Genomic DNA, 17,415 nt, shown 5'->3' with positions numbered 1-17,415 from the left:
GAACGCGGCATAGAATTGGAAGAGAAAGGCTGGAAAACAGAGACCATAGGGCGTGTCAACGCATCCTTCATCCTCATCCTCACCTCATCCTCAATTCTTCTCACTTCCCTCTCTCTCTCTCTCTCTCTCTCTCTCTCTCATCGTCTCGGTGACTCTGGGTTTTGTCTCTCTTCCTCTTTTTCTTGGCCACTGTGGTTCCAATTCCAAATTTTCATTTTTCAAATTTTATTTTTTTAAACAGATAAACTTCACATCAGGACAGCCATGACCGGCAGAGAAATCCTCCTTAAGATGAAGGTATTTTTTGCTACATTTAACAGTATCTCTACTCCTTCATGTATCTGCTTTAATGTGTTTCAATCCGTTTTTCAATTGCCTCACTCCTCTGTTCATCAGTTGACTTTTTTGGCTTGTTCTTTATATCTTCCTGATCTGCAAATTTAATTTCCATCCACACCATATAGAGAAATTGTTGCAGATCCTTGTGTTATGTGTGTTATTAGCAAAAACCCATGTCTCTAAATTGTAATTGTTTGTGTTATTTTTTCAGAATTGCAATTTTAGATCTGTAACTCTACTGTTCCTCCTTGATATCCCTCAGGGTTTATGGATGGTGGAAGAGGAAAACCCTTTTCTTTTTTTCTTTTTTGTTAAACCCTTCTTCCTTTTTTCCTTTTACTAGTTGGGGGTTTATGGGTGGGAAGATTAAAATGCAGCAGAAGCTTTTAGTGAAATAAAAAATCGATGAACAAATAGGAGAATTTTCTCTCCCTGTTGGACTAGTTAAGCTAATTTAGATAATCTTTTGATGCTTTATGGGTGAGATGATTATTTAAGGAGATTTCTTTTCAGCATAGTGTTGCTGGTTGCATGTTAGAAATGAATACCCTGATATCGTTTGTTTAATCTTTCCGGTGGAGAACCTAAATGGGAGTTTTCTTGTTTTGTTGCAGGAGAAAGTTTTAGGTTCATCAGACCCTGACTCTGGAAAGGGAAAGAGCAAGATGTCGCATCATATAACACATGGATTCCATTTGGTAAAGGGAAAAGCGCATCATCCTATGGAAGACTATGTTGTTGCGCAATTTAAGAACATCGATGACCACGAGCTTGGACTATTTGCAATATTTGATGGCCATTTGAGCCATGAAATTCCTGAGTACTTGCAGTCTAATCTCTTTAAGAATATCTTGAAAGAGGTAATGTATTACGTAGCTGTTTGGTATTATGTTAGGTTTTTTATGTGCTTTGATTTTGTTGTTGTTGTTTGATAGAAGCTCATGCACTTAAACGATGTTACATATCAAATTTCAACGTCTTTATACTTTTGGTCCTTGTTTTCTCCTCTCCTCAGCCTGATTTCTGGACAGAACCCAAGAAGGCAGTCGAAAGAGCCTATCGTGTAACAGATGCTAACATTCTGGAGAAGGCAGTTGATTTGGGCAAGGGGGGTTCAACAGCGGTGACGGCCATTTTAATTGACTGCCAGAAGCTGGTGGTAGCCAATGTTGGGGATTCTCGAGCTATTGTCTGCAAGAATGGTGTAGCTAAACAATTATCTGTTGATCACGAGCCTAGCACAGAAAGAGAAGATATCGAGAACAGAGGTGGTTTCGTGTCAAACTTTCCAGGTGAGAAGATTTCTGATAATACAAACTAATGTGTTTAGAAACCACACGAAAAATATATTCTGTTTTTGAATACCATTTAAATTGTTTGAGTTTGACGGGATTTGTTGCTTTGTGATTTATGAGCTGTGACCTTAGGTGCTTGAAGCATAGTTTCCATTGTTGAGATTGATCATAAAGCCTTATCAATTTATACTTCTCCAGTTCTCGTCACTCTCATCACATCAATCTTTTTTTATAGTAGTGTTAAATTTATGATTCTGATGAATTCAGGGGACGTCCCACGGGTTGATGGGCAGTTGGCGGTAGCAAGAGCATTTGGTGACAAGAGCTTGAAGAAACATCTCAGTTCTGAACCTTATGTGATGGTGGATTTAATAGATGATACCACCGAGTTCGTTGTCTTGGCAAGCGACGGACTATGGAAGGTTGTTTATTTGAAATTATGCAACTACAGCTACTTACTGCCATTGTAATTAAATGGCAAAGAATTGGACTTGAAATTTGTTTATACAATTTGATGTCAGGTGATGACGAACCAAGAAGTTGTGGATTCTATCATACAAATAAAGGATGCGCGGGCAGCAGCAAAGCACCTTACTGAAGAGGCCGTCAAGAGGAGGAGCTCCGATGATATTTCCTGTATAGTCGTAAGGTTTCGGTGAATGCGTATTTCTCTCTGTCATGTAATTTACCTTTCTCTCTTAACTCTTGAAAGATGTATTAGATATGTTGTATTGATAAACACCTACGGCATTCAAGTGTGCTTCAAGTTTCTTGTACCCTTTCCATGTTGATACTCTTTGAACATTGTTGTCTTTGAGGATTTCATATAATGCTAGAACAAGGGTCTTGGCAAACGTGGTCGACACTTTCCGAATTTGACTGTATGCAGACAGAATCTTTTACAAATCTTCAATCAAAATGCAACTTTTCGACTTGTGGGGCAATGAACAGGAAATATAACATGTTTTTAGTGTCCCTTAATTAGTGCCTTTCATTGTCTCTACTTTTTTTTTTTTTTAATTTTTTTTTTGTTTTACAGCGAGATATTTACAAGAAAGGTTGGAGGTCACATAATAGACAGTCAAAATAAATTAGTATTGAACTTGTTATACATGGAAATTGGATTAGAGATCTCTAATTTGCAAGTGGACGTGCTTATCAATAGATAGTAGTGTTAAATGACATGTTTAGTAGTCTTTTGGACAAAATTATACTTTTTATTGATGATTTGTATACGGAGTGAATTTTGCAATTTTTGTTTTTCTTTTGCATTCTATTATGTTTGATCTACTATTAGATTGAATTACTAGAGGTGAATCAATGGATAAAATTAAAGAGCGGTGTGCATAAGGTGAAAAGAAGAGTGCAATAGTTACACGCTCTGCTTTGTTAAAGGGTAGTGCTATCTACATTCATATTTTTATCTTTTACACACCTTTTCTCAATCTCCTGTCGTCGGATATAATGAATTAAAGAAGATCAATTGACAAAATTATCAAAGGGGTGTGGGAGATAAAAATAGGTGTGAAAAACACTACCCTTGTGAAAATGTCATATTATGGCAGCTTTTCCTACTTTTAATTTGAAGATTGAAGACTTATCACTCCGTCGAAGTTTTCAAAAATATAATGAAGAAAATACTTGACATGGTGACAAAGATAATATGGATGGCTATCACAAACAAAAGAAAAGCTAAAAGCTTATATTTGCAGACAAAAAGACAGCTAAGGAAGATGACCCTTTAACAAGATGGGAAAATATATGAACGTCAGAAAGCTAGGTTCCGATTGGTATGGAAAATATCTGAGATAAGGCGTCCTAATTAATCCTAGTAAAAGCATATTGCAGTTGGTCGTATTATCCATAATATGTAGTCGTTTTCAGCATCTTATTGTCAAAACCTTCATTCATGGTGAAAGCCATGTTGCACATTTTAATTCATTATTTTTTGTTCAATCATGTTCAACAGAAAACTAGAGTGAATAATTGCCTTAATTGGTCTAACTTTTGATTTGTCAACATGTTGGACACTGTTTACATGCCTAAAAATCGTTTTTGGCGGCGTTTGACAAAAATAACTAGATGCACTAATAAAATTTTTGAGGCGCTTCTCGAGAAAGTTTTTTTTTCAAAAGTACTTTTTCATAAAGCACTTGGCCATTCAGTGAAGGTTTTGTTGTGCTTATAATAAAGCGGTTCCAGGATATGCACTTAATTATGTATTGTGACTTTGTGGGCATAAGTGCTTCCTATAAAAACATTCCATCACACATAGTCTAATACCTGTTTGATATTCATCGAACAAATTATATGTGTCCTATTAATTTTTTTTTGAGGTGTTTGTCCATAAAGTGCTTCTCAAGTGCTTTTCTAAAAAACACTTGATCTTTCAGTAAAGATTTTGTTGTGCTTATAATAGGTAGTTATGAGCATATGCGTTTCTGTATTATTAATATCATAGGTGCTTCCTACATAAACATTCCCAATTGTCTTATTGAAACATCCAGAATAGTGTTAAGGATTAGTTTTAACACAAGTCGAAACTACATAACCATACACCAGAATAGCTTTAGAAGCTCACATATGTAATGGCCTAGAAACAAAGCCACGGATGACAGAAGAGAGAGAGCATGTAGAGAGCAGATCACAAGATGCATGGCCTTATCTGATCTGACAATGCTTGGAGGAAGAGTTTCCTGGGGGCGTGATCTGATATCTAGTCTGACTTTCTTTGTATTGGTGACCAACCACTCTCCGGCTTGAGCTTTCTCCATAAGGTTCGCCTGAGCTCTTGCGGCGTCGCTCATTGTGTCCTGCCAGACGCCTGCGACAGCTTCTCTTTGCTTCATCAAATTCGATTAGCTCATGGAACCTGTGCAGTGCAGTCCCATAATAATGAAAAGTTCAAAAACATGGTGGTATGTAAGAGTACTACTTTATGGAGGAGTATATTAAGAGAGGTGATTTTAGCACTCCGACTTTTTTTCTTTGGCACACTACCTCTTGATTCTCCCTTAATTTATTCAATCTATAGGTCAGAATGCAAGAAGAGAAAAGAGGTATCCAGAAATCACTTACGTATATTAATTAAGGGTCTCCAAAAATTCTGCAATTGAAGTTCAGAGGTAATAGCTTTGGCCCTAGCAAGTTCAGCTAGTGTGGGTTGATTAACTAATGGACAAGCAAAGGAATGAAAATGTTCAGTGACTGGCTCACACGTTATGCTATTTAAGCAGATATTCATTAATATTCTGCAGCTTAATAATTTACCTCATCTCCAAATTTAAGAAATTAAGAAAAGCTTGTACCAGTTATATACCTAGCATGATTCGGCATGAACCGTTGCTGCATTTGACTAAATTAATTAACGTGTTGACGACACTCTTAACAATACCAGTCAAGTAAAAGTTATTTAATATTCCAGCTTATATGGTTAAGTCAATGATCTATTTGACTCCATGGAAAGATGCATTCAGGAATAAACAAAAATCAAGGAATAATCTGCTTCAAAAATTTGTTACATAGCTGTAAACCCCATGTTTCCAAACGGTCCTCATGATCTGAAGCGGAATATAAATCCTTAATTATATGTGTTAATGTTAAAGGAATATATTTTTTCGAGTTTAATTCCCCAGAATTAGTCAAAACCCTAATTATATGGATGGAGTTTTTGCTTTCTGAGGGTATAATAAAACCAAAATTTTATTCCATAAAAATTAAGCAGAGATCACCATTCTGCTAACAAGTCCTAAATCATACAGAAGCAGAAAAATGCAAGGAAGCAAGTGAAAGAAGGGAAAAAGAACAGGAAAATGGGATGCAATTAGACCTGCTGCATTGCTGACAAAACCGCTGTCGAGTCCCGGAAACAATCACAACAGCTGCCTTCGAATGAAACTCACAAACCTTATGCCGGCGGTGGTACCTCTTTGCATCAACCAAATCAGCCCCGCACCTTTCCGCTTGACAAGATGGCTGTGAAACCCCACCTCCACCTCCACCACCAGATCCTCTTCTTCCGGCTGCAGCAGCTTTCTTCTGCCTCTCATTTTCTTCAAATCTCAGCATCAACCCTCCACCACCGCCACCGGTCTCTTCTTCGTCCGAGTAGTCATCCTCTACTTCCTCAACATCTTTCTTCGATTTCTCTTTCCATGTTTGCCTTCCTTCAAAGTTTTTGCCCTCCATTGTTAAGGAAGTCTACGTATCAGAATTTACAATGAGGTTTTGGTGGAAATGGAGAATGGTTGAGCGTTATTAAGAAGGGGGGAAACTGGGTGGAGTTATGAAGGTGGATAAAGTGTAAGGAATTAATAGGTGAAAAAGTGGAAGAGGACCACAAACACAAGCTCCATTCTTTTGTGTTCTGCACGTGTCGATATCGTATAAGGTGGCAGAATTTTGAATGAACCAGTGAATATATAACAAAAGAGCACTTAAAAAACGAGGTTAGGATTTCAAAGCTTCTGAGCTTAATTTGTATCAGTGTGAAAAAAATATAAGAACAGTTAATGTTGATCAGAACAAGAGAATTTCTCTTGCAACCTATTCCTAGGCTCAGTGGTCTCATCCGACAAATCAATGTTTGTCATGTATCTCAAAAATGACCATCCGTTCAAAATGAGCTTACTACATGGTGAACTGGTGATAAAAGAGTATATCGATCAGAAAGTATATAATTGAGTTTTGCTTTCTGAGATGATCTATTAACAATAACATGCGGAGATGAGTGAAAGAGCACAAGAGCCTGCAGGGGTCGTTGCATTGCTGAAGTTAAGTGTCATTGATTGAGAGGGGACAGTTCATTTACAAGTGAGTACGTAAGAAGAAGGGCAGTAGCTCATGCTTTAATTAAATTCACGTAGTACGGTACGCAGGATGAGTAAACTTGCATGCAGTAAGAGAACTTTGAATTACAGTGATCTTTAATCTAAAGTGAATGCTTTGTCTGCCACTCTCTACTTTACCCTATGCTTTATTGGGTGCAGAATGTACAGTATATATATACAGCTTCCAGGGTAAAGTCGATTTCATTTTTATCCACTGTTTTCTCAAGAGATAATTATATGTATTATGTCCTTAGATTATAATGTGAATACATACGTATAGTTACTTCAAAATATGGTTTAGATGGTTAAAATCAAATTCAAATGGAAAGGGAGATGATTCAGTGATACCGAAGGGGTGTAATCTAAGACTTATTTGGAGTTGAATGGTTGCCAAACTATTTCATAAAGGGATACCAAAACCTTTATAAATAAAGGACGAATTTTAATTAGAATCGTCATTGGCTTCATTCACTCATATTTCTAAGCATCCTATAGAAATGATGCAGCGAAAGCTTTTCCAATTCTCTCCACCATTTTATTGAAAACCAAAGCACCAAAAATAAAAGTTTATGTAGATTTTATTCTTGAATATTTGAGTGTTCGTATTATCTTTAGAGTATTTGATATTTGTTTCAAGAGTGTGCAAAACTTTGACAAACAATAGTCGCAAGGTTAGACTTCATTGTATCCACCAGTCTAATTTGCATCCCTTTTGCACACAAGTTGTGTGGGCAATTAATATTGAAAAATAACGTAATTAATAATGTATGTGCTCTGAAACAATCTCATCCCTCATCATAACCATAACCACGTTATAGAAAATTTTCAAACATACATTAATGGTTGGGGCCGCTTGTTATTAGGTTTAATGATCTTATTCATCAAGTTTAGATTTTCCTTTGAGAATCTTCTATGCAAAACTTTAGCAAAATAGGACGTATACGTGTGACCATTCGCTTTTCATTGTCAAAATTTCACGTTGCATTAGTAATATTTTTTTGTTATAGCTCGGTAACTTAATAGTTCCCCATTTTGTTGATGTTTTGTATTAGTATATAGCTCATGGCATTATGTGGATGGTACAAGCTCACGGGACCTTGGATGTGTTATGGAGGAACACAGGTACATACATATGCAGAGATTAGCAAGAAAAATCAAGTGTGACATGACCCCTGCATTCACATGGTCATAGTACGAAAGTACCCAATGGTTGATGCAAGCGTTCAATAAGTCATGGGATCTGTACCTTTGTGGACCTAAACATTCATTCTAGCTAGTTTGATCTTTCAAAACACAAGCAAAAGTGAAGAAAGCAGGCGATAACAATTCTACTTCCAACTGGTATGCAATAATGCTTTGGGTTCCTTTGCAATGTGTCCATGCCATCATATATGTCGTTATAGGAAGAAGTTATTTACAATATAAAAATGTCATTTTGCACTCTTTTTAATCGTGAGTAAGTCAATGAATGCTCTTGAAGTGTAAATAGCAGTTTCCTAATCATATTACTGATCGATAATATATCCCGGTAGGTTTAGTGGATTCACCTAGAAGTTTAGGTTCTTTGTGTGAGAGATATGATCAACAATGTCATTAGTGATACATATGTAGCATTGTCAATCTATTCTGCAGATTTCAAATTAGGGATATAATACTTCCCTCAGTTCCAATAAGGAGGAAAGTCCTCCCTCTAACGTGGCATCATTTGATTGTACAAACATTTATAATTGAAACCGGCAATTCTCTTTACCATCATCTATAAATCATCTCTGAAATAAATCATTTACAATTTAGAGACCATTTAATCACTTAACATGACGTAAGACTTAAGGTGACTGGTCCATTTATAGTCGCTTGCCATACATGATTAAAGCATCATACCACGTACACTGTGGTCCAAGCTAGCTTCATGAAACATTCACCTCTCTGACTTCCGCGTCGTCTCTCTCTTTCTCTAGCCAGTAAGAATCCATTTGTCACACCAAGTAATTTTCGCCACAATATTGTGCCAATCACTCCCAGCTTTGAGTTGGGTCTTGGTCCCGGTGCTCTTTAGTTCCTGGATTCTCTCTTTATCATGAACTTGAAAGCATAAGGCCTTTATCAGATCATTCTTCATTGAGGAGTTAAACTAACAAATTCAAAATACGACTAAAAGATCTATTGCTAGCATACAAGACAAGAGTACCGCGTGACTCAGCTATGTAATGAAAGAGATATACACAAAGTTATATAAAATCGGTAATTTGACATACTTTCTTTTTATATTGGTTTCAAACTCTAGACTTGGAACCTCTAGCTCAACGTTTAACCTAGAGCCCTAATTGATCCAAACTCTGGACCCTAGACCTTAAACCCGAGGAATGAGATTCAGATTTCGATCTTGAACCCCAAACGTTACTTCTAACCCAATCAAGCCCCATTTCTAACTCCTCAATAAATTTATCACCACAAAATTAAGTGTTCGCTTTACGCATCTTACTCATCTAGTGGACTAAAAAGCGAACGTACTGGCTCTCAGTTTAGAAACATTACTAGTTTGGACACAAACACTATACCGTTCTCAGAGGAAACCTACGTAATATGAGAATAGATTTCAAGTTTGAATCCCTCTCTCCCTCCAATTGGCAAAAAACTTATAGTAACTAACATGAAGAAAACATAAAATTTGAGTTTGCGAAAAGTTTGAATGTTATCATGCTGGAAAGGAGCCTTTCCAACCTGTGAAGAAAATGAAGGTTGATGAAAATGGAGGTCAACCAATCTTGATTCGGCTGGTCCCAAGGTTTTGGCTTGACATCTAAATCATATTGTGTTCATATGTGCATATATAATTCTTCAGAGCATGATAAATTTGGTGATGTATATTCAGTCCCTTTCCTGCACGCACTAAAATTGAAGGATTGGATCTTTCACTCAAATGCTTTTCTATCTCCTCTTTTTCATCATCTTTCCTCGATCCTGAACCTTATTTTAGACCAGTTAATGGCCAAGAAATAGACCGAGCATCGGATTCCCACACCTCTCACATCTCAACCATAGAATGCAAGGGGGATGGATGAAGTGGAAGAGTGTATTGGGTCTGTTGTGCGTATGTCGTGTGTCACTGAAGCTCAAGGAAAATTTAATAGGATGGCAATAAGGCCAACAATGCTTTATGCCACAGAATATTGGGAGGTCAAGCATAAACACGTGCAAAAAATGAATGTAGCAGAGATGAGAATGCTTCGTTGGATGTGTGGGCACACGAGAAAGGATATGATTAAGAACAAGGAAGTAGGTGTGAAACCTCATCCCAAATTACGTATATGTGCATTTTAACGGAATTATGAAATGACTATTTTAGCCCCTTATCCCCTCACCCTACTCGGATCTCCCTTTTCCCTTTTGGGATATTTTCCCTATCCTTGTTTGCCACGTGGCACCACCCTCACCTCCTATCTCCCTATCTCTTCTTCTCTCTTCTCCCTCGAGTCACTCTCCCTCTCTTTCAGCTTACTTTCTCTCTCTCTCTTGCACACTCTCTCTCCCTCTCCCCGATCTACACCCTCACACCCCTAAATCGAGAAAATGGCGACAACGACACCACCACGCCTCTCCCCCCCCCGTGTCGAGTTTCTCTATCGCCCTCCACCTCTGTGAAGCACAAGAAACCCAGCAAACTCATCTGGCGAGCCCCGTGGCTTTCAAACCAAACTCCGACCATCACACGGCATGATATAGGTATGAATCTCTTCCTCTTCTCACAAGCTTCATTTTGATAGCTAGATCGCACCCTAGGTTTGAGAATTGGTATTGAACGAAGCTCGGAAAGCTCCAGCCTTCTTTTTCGTCAATACCGGGTCGAAACGACCTAAACTCGGAAACCTAAGCCCTTTGGTCGGGCTTTCAAGCCCAAACCCATGTTGAAACCCAACCCAATAACCCTTAAGCCCAAACCCATTTAGGCGACCCACTAAACCCAGACCAGGCCTTTAGTCCATGGAACCAGGGCCAATTGGCCAAGCTTAGACCCATTGAACCTAGGCATTTGGGCCGTACAAACTAGGGCATTCGGCTCGTTAAACCTAAGCCTAAACCCAATAGGCCCAAGCCTAGGCCTAGACCTGGATCCGGCCCCACCCAGTTAGATCCCAAGAACCTAGGACACGTGTGAAGGGATGTCGATACTGGCGCATGGAGCACACGCACCACCATCCACGGCGACGCCGACGACTTTTCCGGCCAACTTTCCGGCAACCTATCTCGGAGCATGCGGTGACGCGTGAGGACACGTAGGGGTACCCGAGCTTCCCCCTTATATTTTTTGGTGTCATGAATCTGTTTATGACGTCCGTTTTCTGAAATTCAGTCGTTATGGTAGAGTTTTATTAATTGGAACCTTTATGTGCTTAAGTGCGATTATTATAAGCGATTATGCTCTTCCTATTTCGATTTTTACGCTTTATGAAATATCATGCTTTACTGAGAATATTTTGGAATACCATACTTTATCGATTTTTATGTTCTTTGTAATATATGATGGATGACTGTATACTATAAAGATGTTTTGAGATATGATGTTTGAGCTACTGAGCTCTATTGAGATATATGTACTTATGTTGGAAAGATTATATACAATCTTTTTGTGCTTATCTAGTGGTCACTATATATGCTTTCGGGTGGGTGCTGTAGAACCCTACGGGCGATTGATACATATATATGCCTTCGGGTGGATGTTGTAGGAGCCTACGGGTGATTGATACTTATATGTTTTCGGGTGGGTTCTGTAGGAGCCTACAGGCGAATGAAGTGTTCTATATGCCTTTGGGCAAATGAAGAGTTCTCTATGCTTTTGGGTGATACTGATACCACTATTTAGCACACTATATATGATATACGTTTTACAAAGGTTTTATGGCATGCTAGGATTTTCAGAAAAACCTATTACATATTATACTATTGAGTTTTCAAAAAACTTTGGGGGTTAGTACGTTGTTGAATAATTGTTTCAGTATTATATATATCAACTTGGTCCATTCATGTTTGTTTTGCACCCCCTCAGGACATAGGAACGAGGCATATGATCCGAGCTACGAGGCATATGATCCGAGCTACGAGGCATTCCCATACTAGTGATATCGTGCCATCCTCTCTGCTTTTGACATTACTTGTAATAACACTTTCTGTTACACCATCCGCTTGTATTCTAAATTAGATGTATGCTCTAAACATGTCATGCATTATCACTATCATTGTATTGACGGCTGAATATTAGTATATTGTTTTGGTAAAGTTTTTATTTGAATATTATATTATGCAGTTTGAACAAAATTTATATGCATGTTTCACATGTTCTGGGCATATGCATTCATTATATGGCTTGCGTCACCCTCGGGTTGACCAACACATGGCCATCCCACTGTCTTTTGGACATCGGGATCTGGGTGTGTCAGATTGGTATCAGAGCATACTTGGGACTTCATTCTTCCATTTGGTAATCATAAGCTTTCTTGTGGCCATAATCTTTCATCCTTCTAAGTCTTGTTTGCCTCTTATCAGAATCATGGATCTTACTGGTGGGAATGTACCTCGACGACCTCGTTCAGGTCTAATGGGAGGAATTCAATAGTTGACCTCCGCTTTGCGAAATGCTTTTCCTGGGAGTAACAGGCCGAGTCATACTTATATGGAGATTGCTCGTAACCACGGCATTACAGAGCTTAATGTAGTTGGAGCATGTAAGGAGACTGAGGATTACCTAGAAAAGATGGAGAACACCTTAAAGAGCATGAGATGCCCAGCGTCTGAATGGGCGAATACCGCTGGTTACTTCCTTTAGGGGAACGCGAGGTATTGGTGGAAGTCAATGATGGGCTCTCGCCCACATAACTCTTTGGTGACTTGGGCTACGTTCAGGAGACTATTCAGCGCACACTTTTTGAGCCCCGGTTATAAACTGAAGAAGAGACAAGAGTTCTTAGAGTTTCGGCAGGGCAATCTGAGGAAGAGACAAGAGACAAGAGTTTCGCCTATCAAGACACCATGATGGAACTTATGAGAACCAGCGGAAGATGATGATTCAGCTGTAGATTGCTATAAACCAAGACTTTTGCAAGTTTCTGGCACCATAGAGGAATACCTCATACTAGGAGATGAGGCGGCTTTAAGAATCGAACAGACGAGGTGGAACAGACTTAACTAGAACCAGCCTTGGAACCAGAGTCAGCAGGGTCGTGGATTCCGATCCCGAAGTATGAGGGAGCCTTTTATTTCTTCTAATTCCTTCGACCCTGGACGCTCTCAGTCGTTCAAGCGACATGGTCAGGGTTCAGGATCATTTAGTGAGGGCTTAGGCAGTGAGTCGGCGAGGTGATCCTTCAGCCACTTTAATCCAAATGCGTCTGATCAAAATATATGTTAAAGGTGATGTGACAAAAAATCGAAAGAAGAGCATCGTTGACTAACATTCCAGGGATCGTGAGTATGAGATCGGTAAATTTGTCTTCTTGAAGTTGTCTCCCTAGAAGAGTGTGGCTCGATTTGGTAAGCGAAGGAAGTTAAGCCCTCGATATGTTGGTCTCTATCAGATCACAGAGATAATTGGTGCGGTTGCTTATAGGTTGGAGCTACCACCAGAGTTGTTGCAGATTCACGACGTTTTTCATGTTTCCATGCTTTGGAAGTATGTACTGGATCCTTCTCATGTTATTCAGCCGAAACCGTTAGAGGTGAGTCAGGACGTAAGTTATGTTGAGGAACCAGTGACGATCATTGACCGACAAGATAAAATGCTAAGAAATAAAGTCATTCTGTTAGTGAAGGTGTTGTGGAAAAACCATGCAGTTGAGGAAGCGACGTGGGAAACGGAAGAACTAGTGAGGAGTCTGTATTCGCATTTGTTTATATGAGATTGTAATTTCGGGATGAAATTCTTATACGAGGGGTAGATTGTGAAACCCTGTCCCAAATTATGTATATGTGCATTTTAACGGAATTATGAAATGACTATTTTACGTTCTTATCCCCTCACTTTACCCGGATCTCCCATTTCCCTTTTGGGATATTTTCCCTATCTTTGTCTGCCACGTGGCATCACCCCCATTTCCTATCTCTCTCTCTCTTCTTCTTTTTTCTCCCCTAAGTCACTCTTCCCCTTTCTCAACTCACTCTCTTTCTCACACACACTCTCTCCCTCTTCCCGATCTACACACACACCTTCACACCTCAAAATCGAGAAAACAGAGATGACGACACCACCACGCCCCCTCCAGTGTTGAGTTTTTCTTTCCCTCCACCTTTATGAAGCCCAAGAAACCTAGTAAACTACTCCGGCGAGCCCCGTGGCTTTCGAGCCAAACTCTAGCCACCACACAGTGTGATATAGGTATGAATCTCTTCCTCTCCTCTTAAGCTTCATTTTGATAGCTAAATCGCACCCTAGGTTTGAGAATCGGCATTGAACGGAGCTCGGGAAGCTCCGACCTTCTTTTCCGTCAAAACTAGGTCGAAACGACCCAAACCTGGAAACCCAAGCCTTTTTGCCCAAACCCTTGGGCTGGGCTTTCTGGCCCAAACCAACCTGATAACCCTTAAGCCCAAACCCATTTGGGTGACCTATTGAACCCAGACCAAGCATTTGGGCTATGGAACCCGGCCCAATTAGCCAAGCCTAGACCTATTGAACCTAGGTCTTTGGGCCGTACAAACTAGGGCCTTTGGCCCCTTAAACCCAAACCTAATAGGCCCAAGCCTAGGAACCAAGCCCAAGCCCATAATCAGATTCGGTCCAACCCAATCGAATCCCAAAAACCCATGCCACACGTGCCCCTGTTCATGGGCGCGCGTGAAGGGTTACCGGTGCCGGTGCCAGAACATGTGTTCCACAGCGGCGCCTACGACTTTTCTAGCCAACTTTCTGGCGACCCATGTCGACGTTTGTTACAGTGGTGCATGAGGGCGTATGGGAGTACCTGAGGTTCCCCCTTATATTTTTCGGCATCCTGAATATGTTTATGACGTCCGTTTTTCGAAATTCAATCGTTATGGTAGAGTTTTATTAATTGGAACATTTATGTGTGTTTGAGCAAAAATTGTACACAATATGTAAACAAATAATTCACTTGTCACAATTTCACCCTCATTCATTTTTCGAATAAGGTTTTATTAATTTAAGTTCGACCTATTCTAGACTATGCGTCTATTAATTACAATCCTTCTTTAAAAAGGAAAACCTTTTGATTCCAATATGAATAAATCGTAACTTGGGGATTTGGGTGTTTGTTTTATTTTGCGATTGCACCTAGGTCGAGCCCTAGATTGCCTACGTACCCTCGTTGAGGGATTAAGTCACTCGTAGTTCCTTATATATTTGTTGGGGTTTGATGCCTTGTAAAGTTTCAACTTGTGCAAGCAAGGAGCATTTGATGCATTGTGTAGTTTTAGGTCGTGCGAGCGAGAACTTTGAGCCATTTGAGCATTTGATGCCTTGTGTCATTTTAGCTCGTGCGAGCGAGAACTTTAAGGCATTGGAGCGTTTGATGCCTTATGCAGTTTCAGCTTGTGCAGGCAAAGGCTTTGTGCCACTTAGAGTGTTTGATGCCTTGTGCAATTTCAGCTCGTGCAGGCAAGGACTTTGTGCCATTGGAGCTTTTGACGCCTTATGCAGTTTTAGCTCGTGCGGATGAGGACTTTGAGCTATTGGAGCAGAACACAGCTTTGTGCCATTTGATATTTGATACGGCTTCCTGCCATTTGAAATTTAACACGGCTTTATGTCATTTGAAACTTGTCGTGGTTTCGTGCCATTTGAAACTTGTCGTGGCTTCGTGCCATTTAGGATTTGATACGGTTTCATGCCATTTGAATTTTGACGTGATGTCAGTCCACCGAGCTTTGTGCTTTAAGATGGTTATGAGATGGTTCACATCTACCGTGCTTGGAGTTATCGCGTCGTCCTCGTCACCCATTTGTATTTGTACTTGATAACGGGTTAGCTTGGATTTGACGTTGCATGTTTTGGACTCCTAACTTAATGGGTGCTCAAGCCTACAAAGTCCATTTTGATGGAAATGGTGGGCCTACGAGATCAACTTGCATTGGCTTATTGAAAAGCTTCCCTCGTGTTATAAATCCTTAGTGAATTAGGACTCCATCTTTGCATGACTTTTCCATGTGGTTTCAAGTATTTTCCTCCTTAATACATGCAGTAGCCATCCCCTTTTCGTGGGCTTAAACCATGCATAGGTCGACCAAATGTGACAAAAGTTATACTAGCCTTCATTCCCTTTTTTTTTTTATTTATTTTTTATATCTCAAACATGGTTTTTGTGAGATTAGGGTCCCGTGTACGATAGCCTCATTTTGACCTTTAAACAGACTTTTAGAATCCCATGTTATCTCAGTTTCCTTCAATTAATCCTTCTACTGTCATCATATTTAGGGTGACCAAAAGGAAGTAAAATATTTATTTCCAGCAAGCCTTCTATGCATTCATATGCATCGTCCCATTTTCTGCAACTCCTGGCTGCCATAAGATGCTTGGCCATGAAACGGTTTCGTAAGTTTTAGAGGCATATCCGCTGCCTTGGGATTAATCAAATCAATATAGTGTATTTTAGCTTGTAGCCTGCTTTGTCTCAAGAGGAACTCTTATGTGGCCTCTTCATTCTTATGGTTCATGAGTAAAGATTGCAACAATTGCCCGTACGAATCCATAAGCTTGTCACCTGGATCATCATGCTCAAATTTGTGCGGAGGTTGACTGCGGTGGCTACCTTTCATGGGGCGTAATCTTAAATGGCTTCAAAGTAGCTACTTGGACAAAACGATGACACCAGAAGATCTTTTTTGCAGCGACTTGTTTAGGTTTCTTGGAAGTAGAGTTCTTGACCGACTTGGCCTGTTAGGGCTTCGCTGCAGTACATCTCTCTCTAAGCAATGGGATCATCGACAGTTGCTGCTTGTGCGTCTGTCCCTCTTGTTGCCTTTTCCGTGTGCCCTCCCCTTTCTTTTTCGTGTGCCCTCCCCTTTTTATAGACTCAAGGAGCAGTTCCACTAACCTCTTCCATTTTTTTTTACGTGTTCTACTTTCCCAGGGTGTGGGGAAGTTGAGGAAGGCCATCACTTTACTGAGTTGAGAACGTGGGAGCTTAGGAGAGTTCTGGATAGACAATAACTTTATTTTTTAGTTTGTGGGCTGTTGAGATTTTTTTCTCTCCTTATATATATAATATATATATATATATAATGTGAACCTTATTTATGGTCAGTCCATGTTTTGGACTACTATTTTTTTTTTAAATGTCCCCATCTTTTATAAAACTTGCTAATATATTTTCTCTATGAAAATATATGGCTCAACAATGTGCTTAGGTGCGATTATTAGAGGTGATTTCGTTCTTCCTATTTCGCACGGCTCTTCGACAACAAAGTATCTGTGAATGGACCCCTTCTAAAATGCATGATTTTACTGTTAGAAATGCATACATGAAAAGCATGGTTTAATGGTTACGTTTTGTGAAACGGTTATGAGTAAATTAGATTTACACTTTACGAAATATCATGCTTTACTGAGAATATTTTGGAATACCATACTTTATCGATTTTTATGTTTTTTGTAGTATATATAATGGAACACTATATACTATGAAGATGTTTTGAAATATGATGTTTGAGCTACTGAGCTCCGTTGAGATATATGTACTTATGTTGGAAAGATTATATGCAATGTTTTTGTGCTTATGTAGTGGTTACTATATATGCCTTCGGACGGGTGCTGTAGGAGCCTATATGCAATTGATACATATATACGCCTTCGGGTGGGTGTTGTAGGAGCCTACGGGCAATTAATACATATATATATATATACATTCGGGTGGGTGTTGTAGAAGCCTACAGACGATTGATACTTATATGCCTTCGGGCAAATGAAGATCACTCTATGCCTTCGGTCAAAACTGATACCACTATTT

At 39.5% G+C, this 17,415-nt stretch overlaps 2 protein-coding genes across 3 annotated transcripts; one reads left to right on the top strand and one right to left on the bottom strand.

Moving 5' to 3' along the window:
• Nucleotides 1–2,566, top strand: LOC126589725 (probable protein phosphatase 2C 39). 2 transcript variants are annotated; one of them, XM_050255108.1, is made up of 6 exons: nucleotides 1–158; nucleotides 242–297; nucleotides 954–1,199; nucleotides 1,355–1,631; nucleotides 1,902–2,056; nucleotides 2,156–2,566. In XM_050255108.1, exons 2-6 carry the CDS (start codon nucleotides 265–267, stop codon nucleotides 2,291–2,293), a joined length of 849 nt encoding a protein of 282 aa, XP_050111065.1. In that variant the 5' UTR covers nucleotides 1–158; nucleotides 242–264; the 3' UTR covers nucleotides 2,294–2,566. The 2 variants fall into 2 exon arrangements, with proteins under 2 accessions (XP_050111065.1, XP_050111064.1); XM_050255107.1 differs by having other exon boundaries at nucleotides 11–297.
• A 1,491-nt stretch (nucleotides 2,567–4,057) lies between these two features.
• Nucleotides 4,058–5,987, bottom strand: LOC126589726 (squamosa promoter-binding protein 1-like). Its single transcript, XM_050255109.1, has 2 exons — nucleotides 5,464–5,987; nucleotides 4,058–4,506 (listed from the first exon to the last, which is right to left on the bottom strand). Exons 1-2 carry the CDS (start codon nucleotides 5,820–5,822, stop codon nucleotides 4,296–4,298), a joined length of 570 nt encoding a protein of 189 aa, XP_050111066.1. The 5' UTR covers nucleotides 5,823–5,987; the 3' UTR covers nucleotides 4,058–4,295.
• Between the last annotated feature and the right edge of the window lie 11,428 nt (nucleotides 5,988–17,415).

This window comes from Malus sylvestris, chromosome 11 (assembly GCF_916048215.2).
Source record: "Malus sylvestris chromosome 11, drMalSylv7.2, whole genome shotgun sequence".
In the NCBI taxonomy this organism is placed as follows: domain Eukaryota; kingdom Viridiplantae; phylum Streptophyta; class Magnoliopsida; order Rosales; family Rosaceae; genus Malus; species Malus sylvestris.
This window is presented reverse-complemented; position numbering and strand designations above follow the sequence as displayed.

Coding starts and splice junctions, on each gene's coding strand:
- LOC126589726 (XM_050255109.1), bottom strand. CDS start 5,822: ATGGAGGGCAAAAACTTTGAAGGAAGGCAAACATGGAAAGAGAAATCG. Junction 4,507..5,463: donor TTTTGTCAGCAATGCAGCAG/GTCTAATTGCAT, acceptor TGCACTGCACAG/GTTCCATGAGCTAATCGAAT.
- LOC126589725 (XM_050255108.1), top strand. CDS start 265: ATGACCGGCAGAGAAATCCTCCTTAAGATGAAG. Junction 298..953: donor AAATCCTCCTTAAGATGAAG/GTATTTTTTGCT, acceptor GTTTTGTTGCAG/GAGAAAGTTTTAGGTTCATC. Junction 1,632..1,901: donor TTTCGTGTCAAACTTTCCAG/GTGAGAAGATTT, acceptor TGATGAATTCAG/GGGACGTCCCACGGGTTGAT.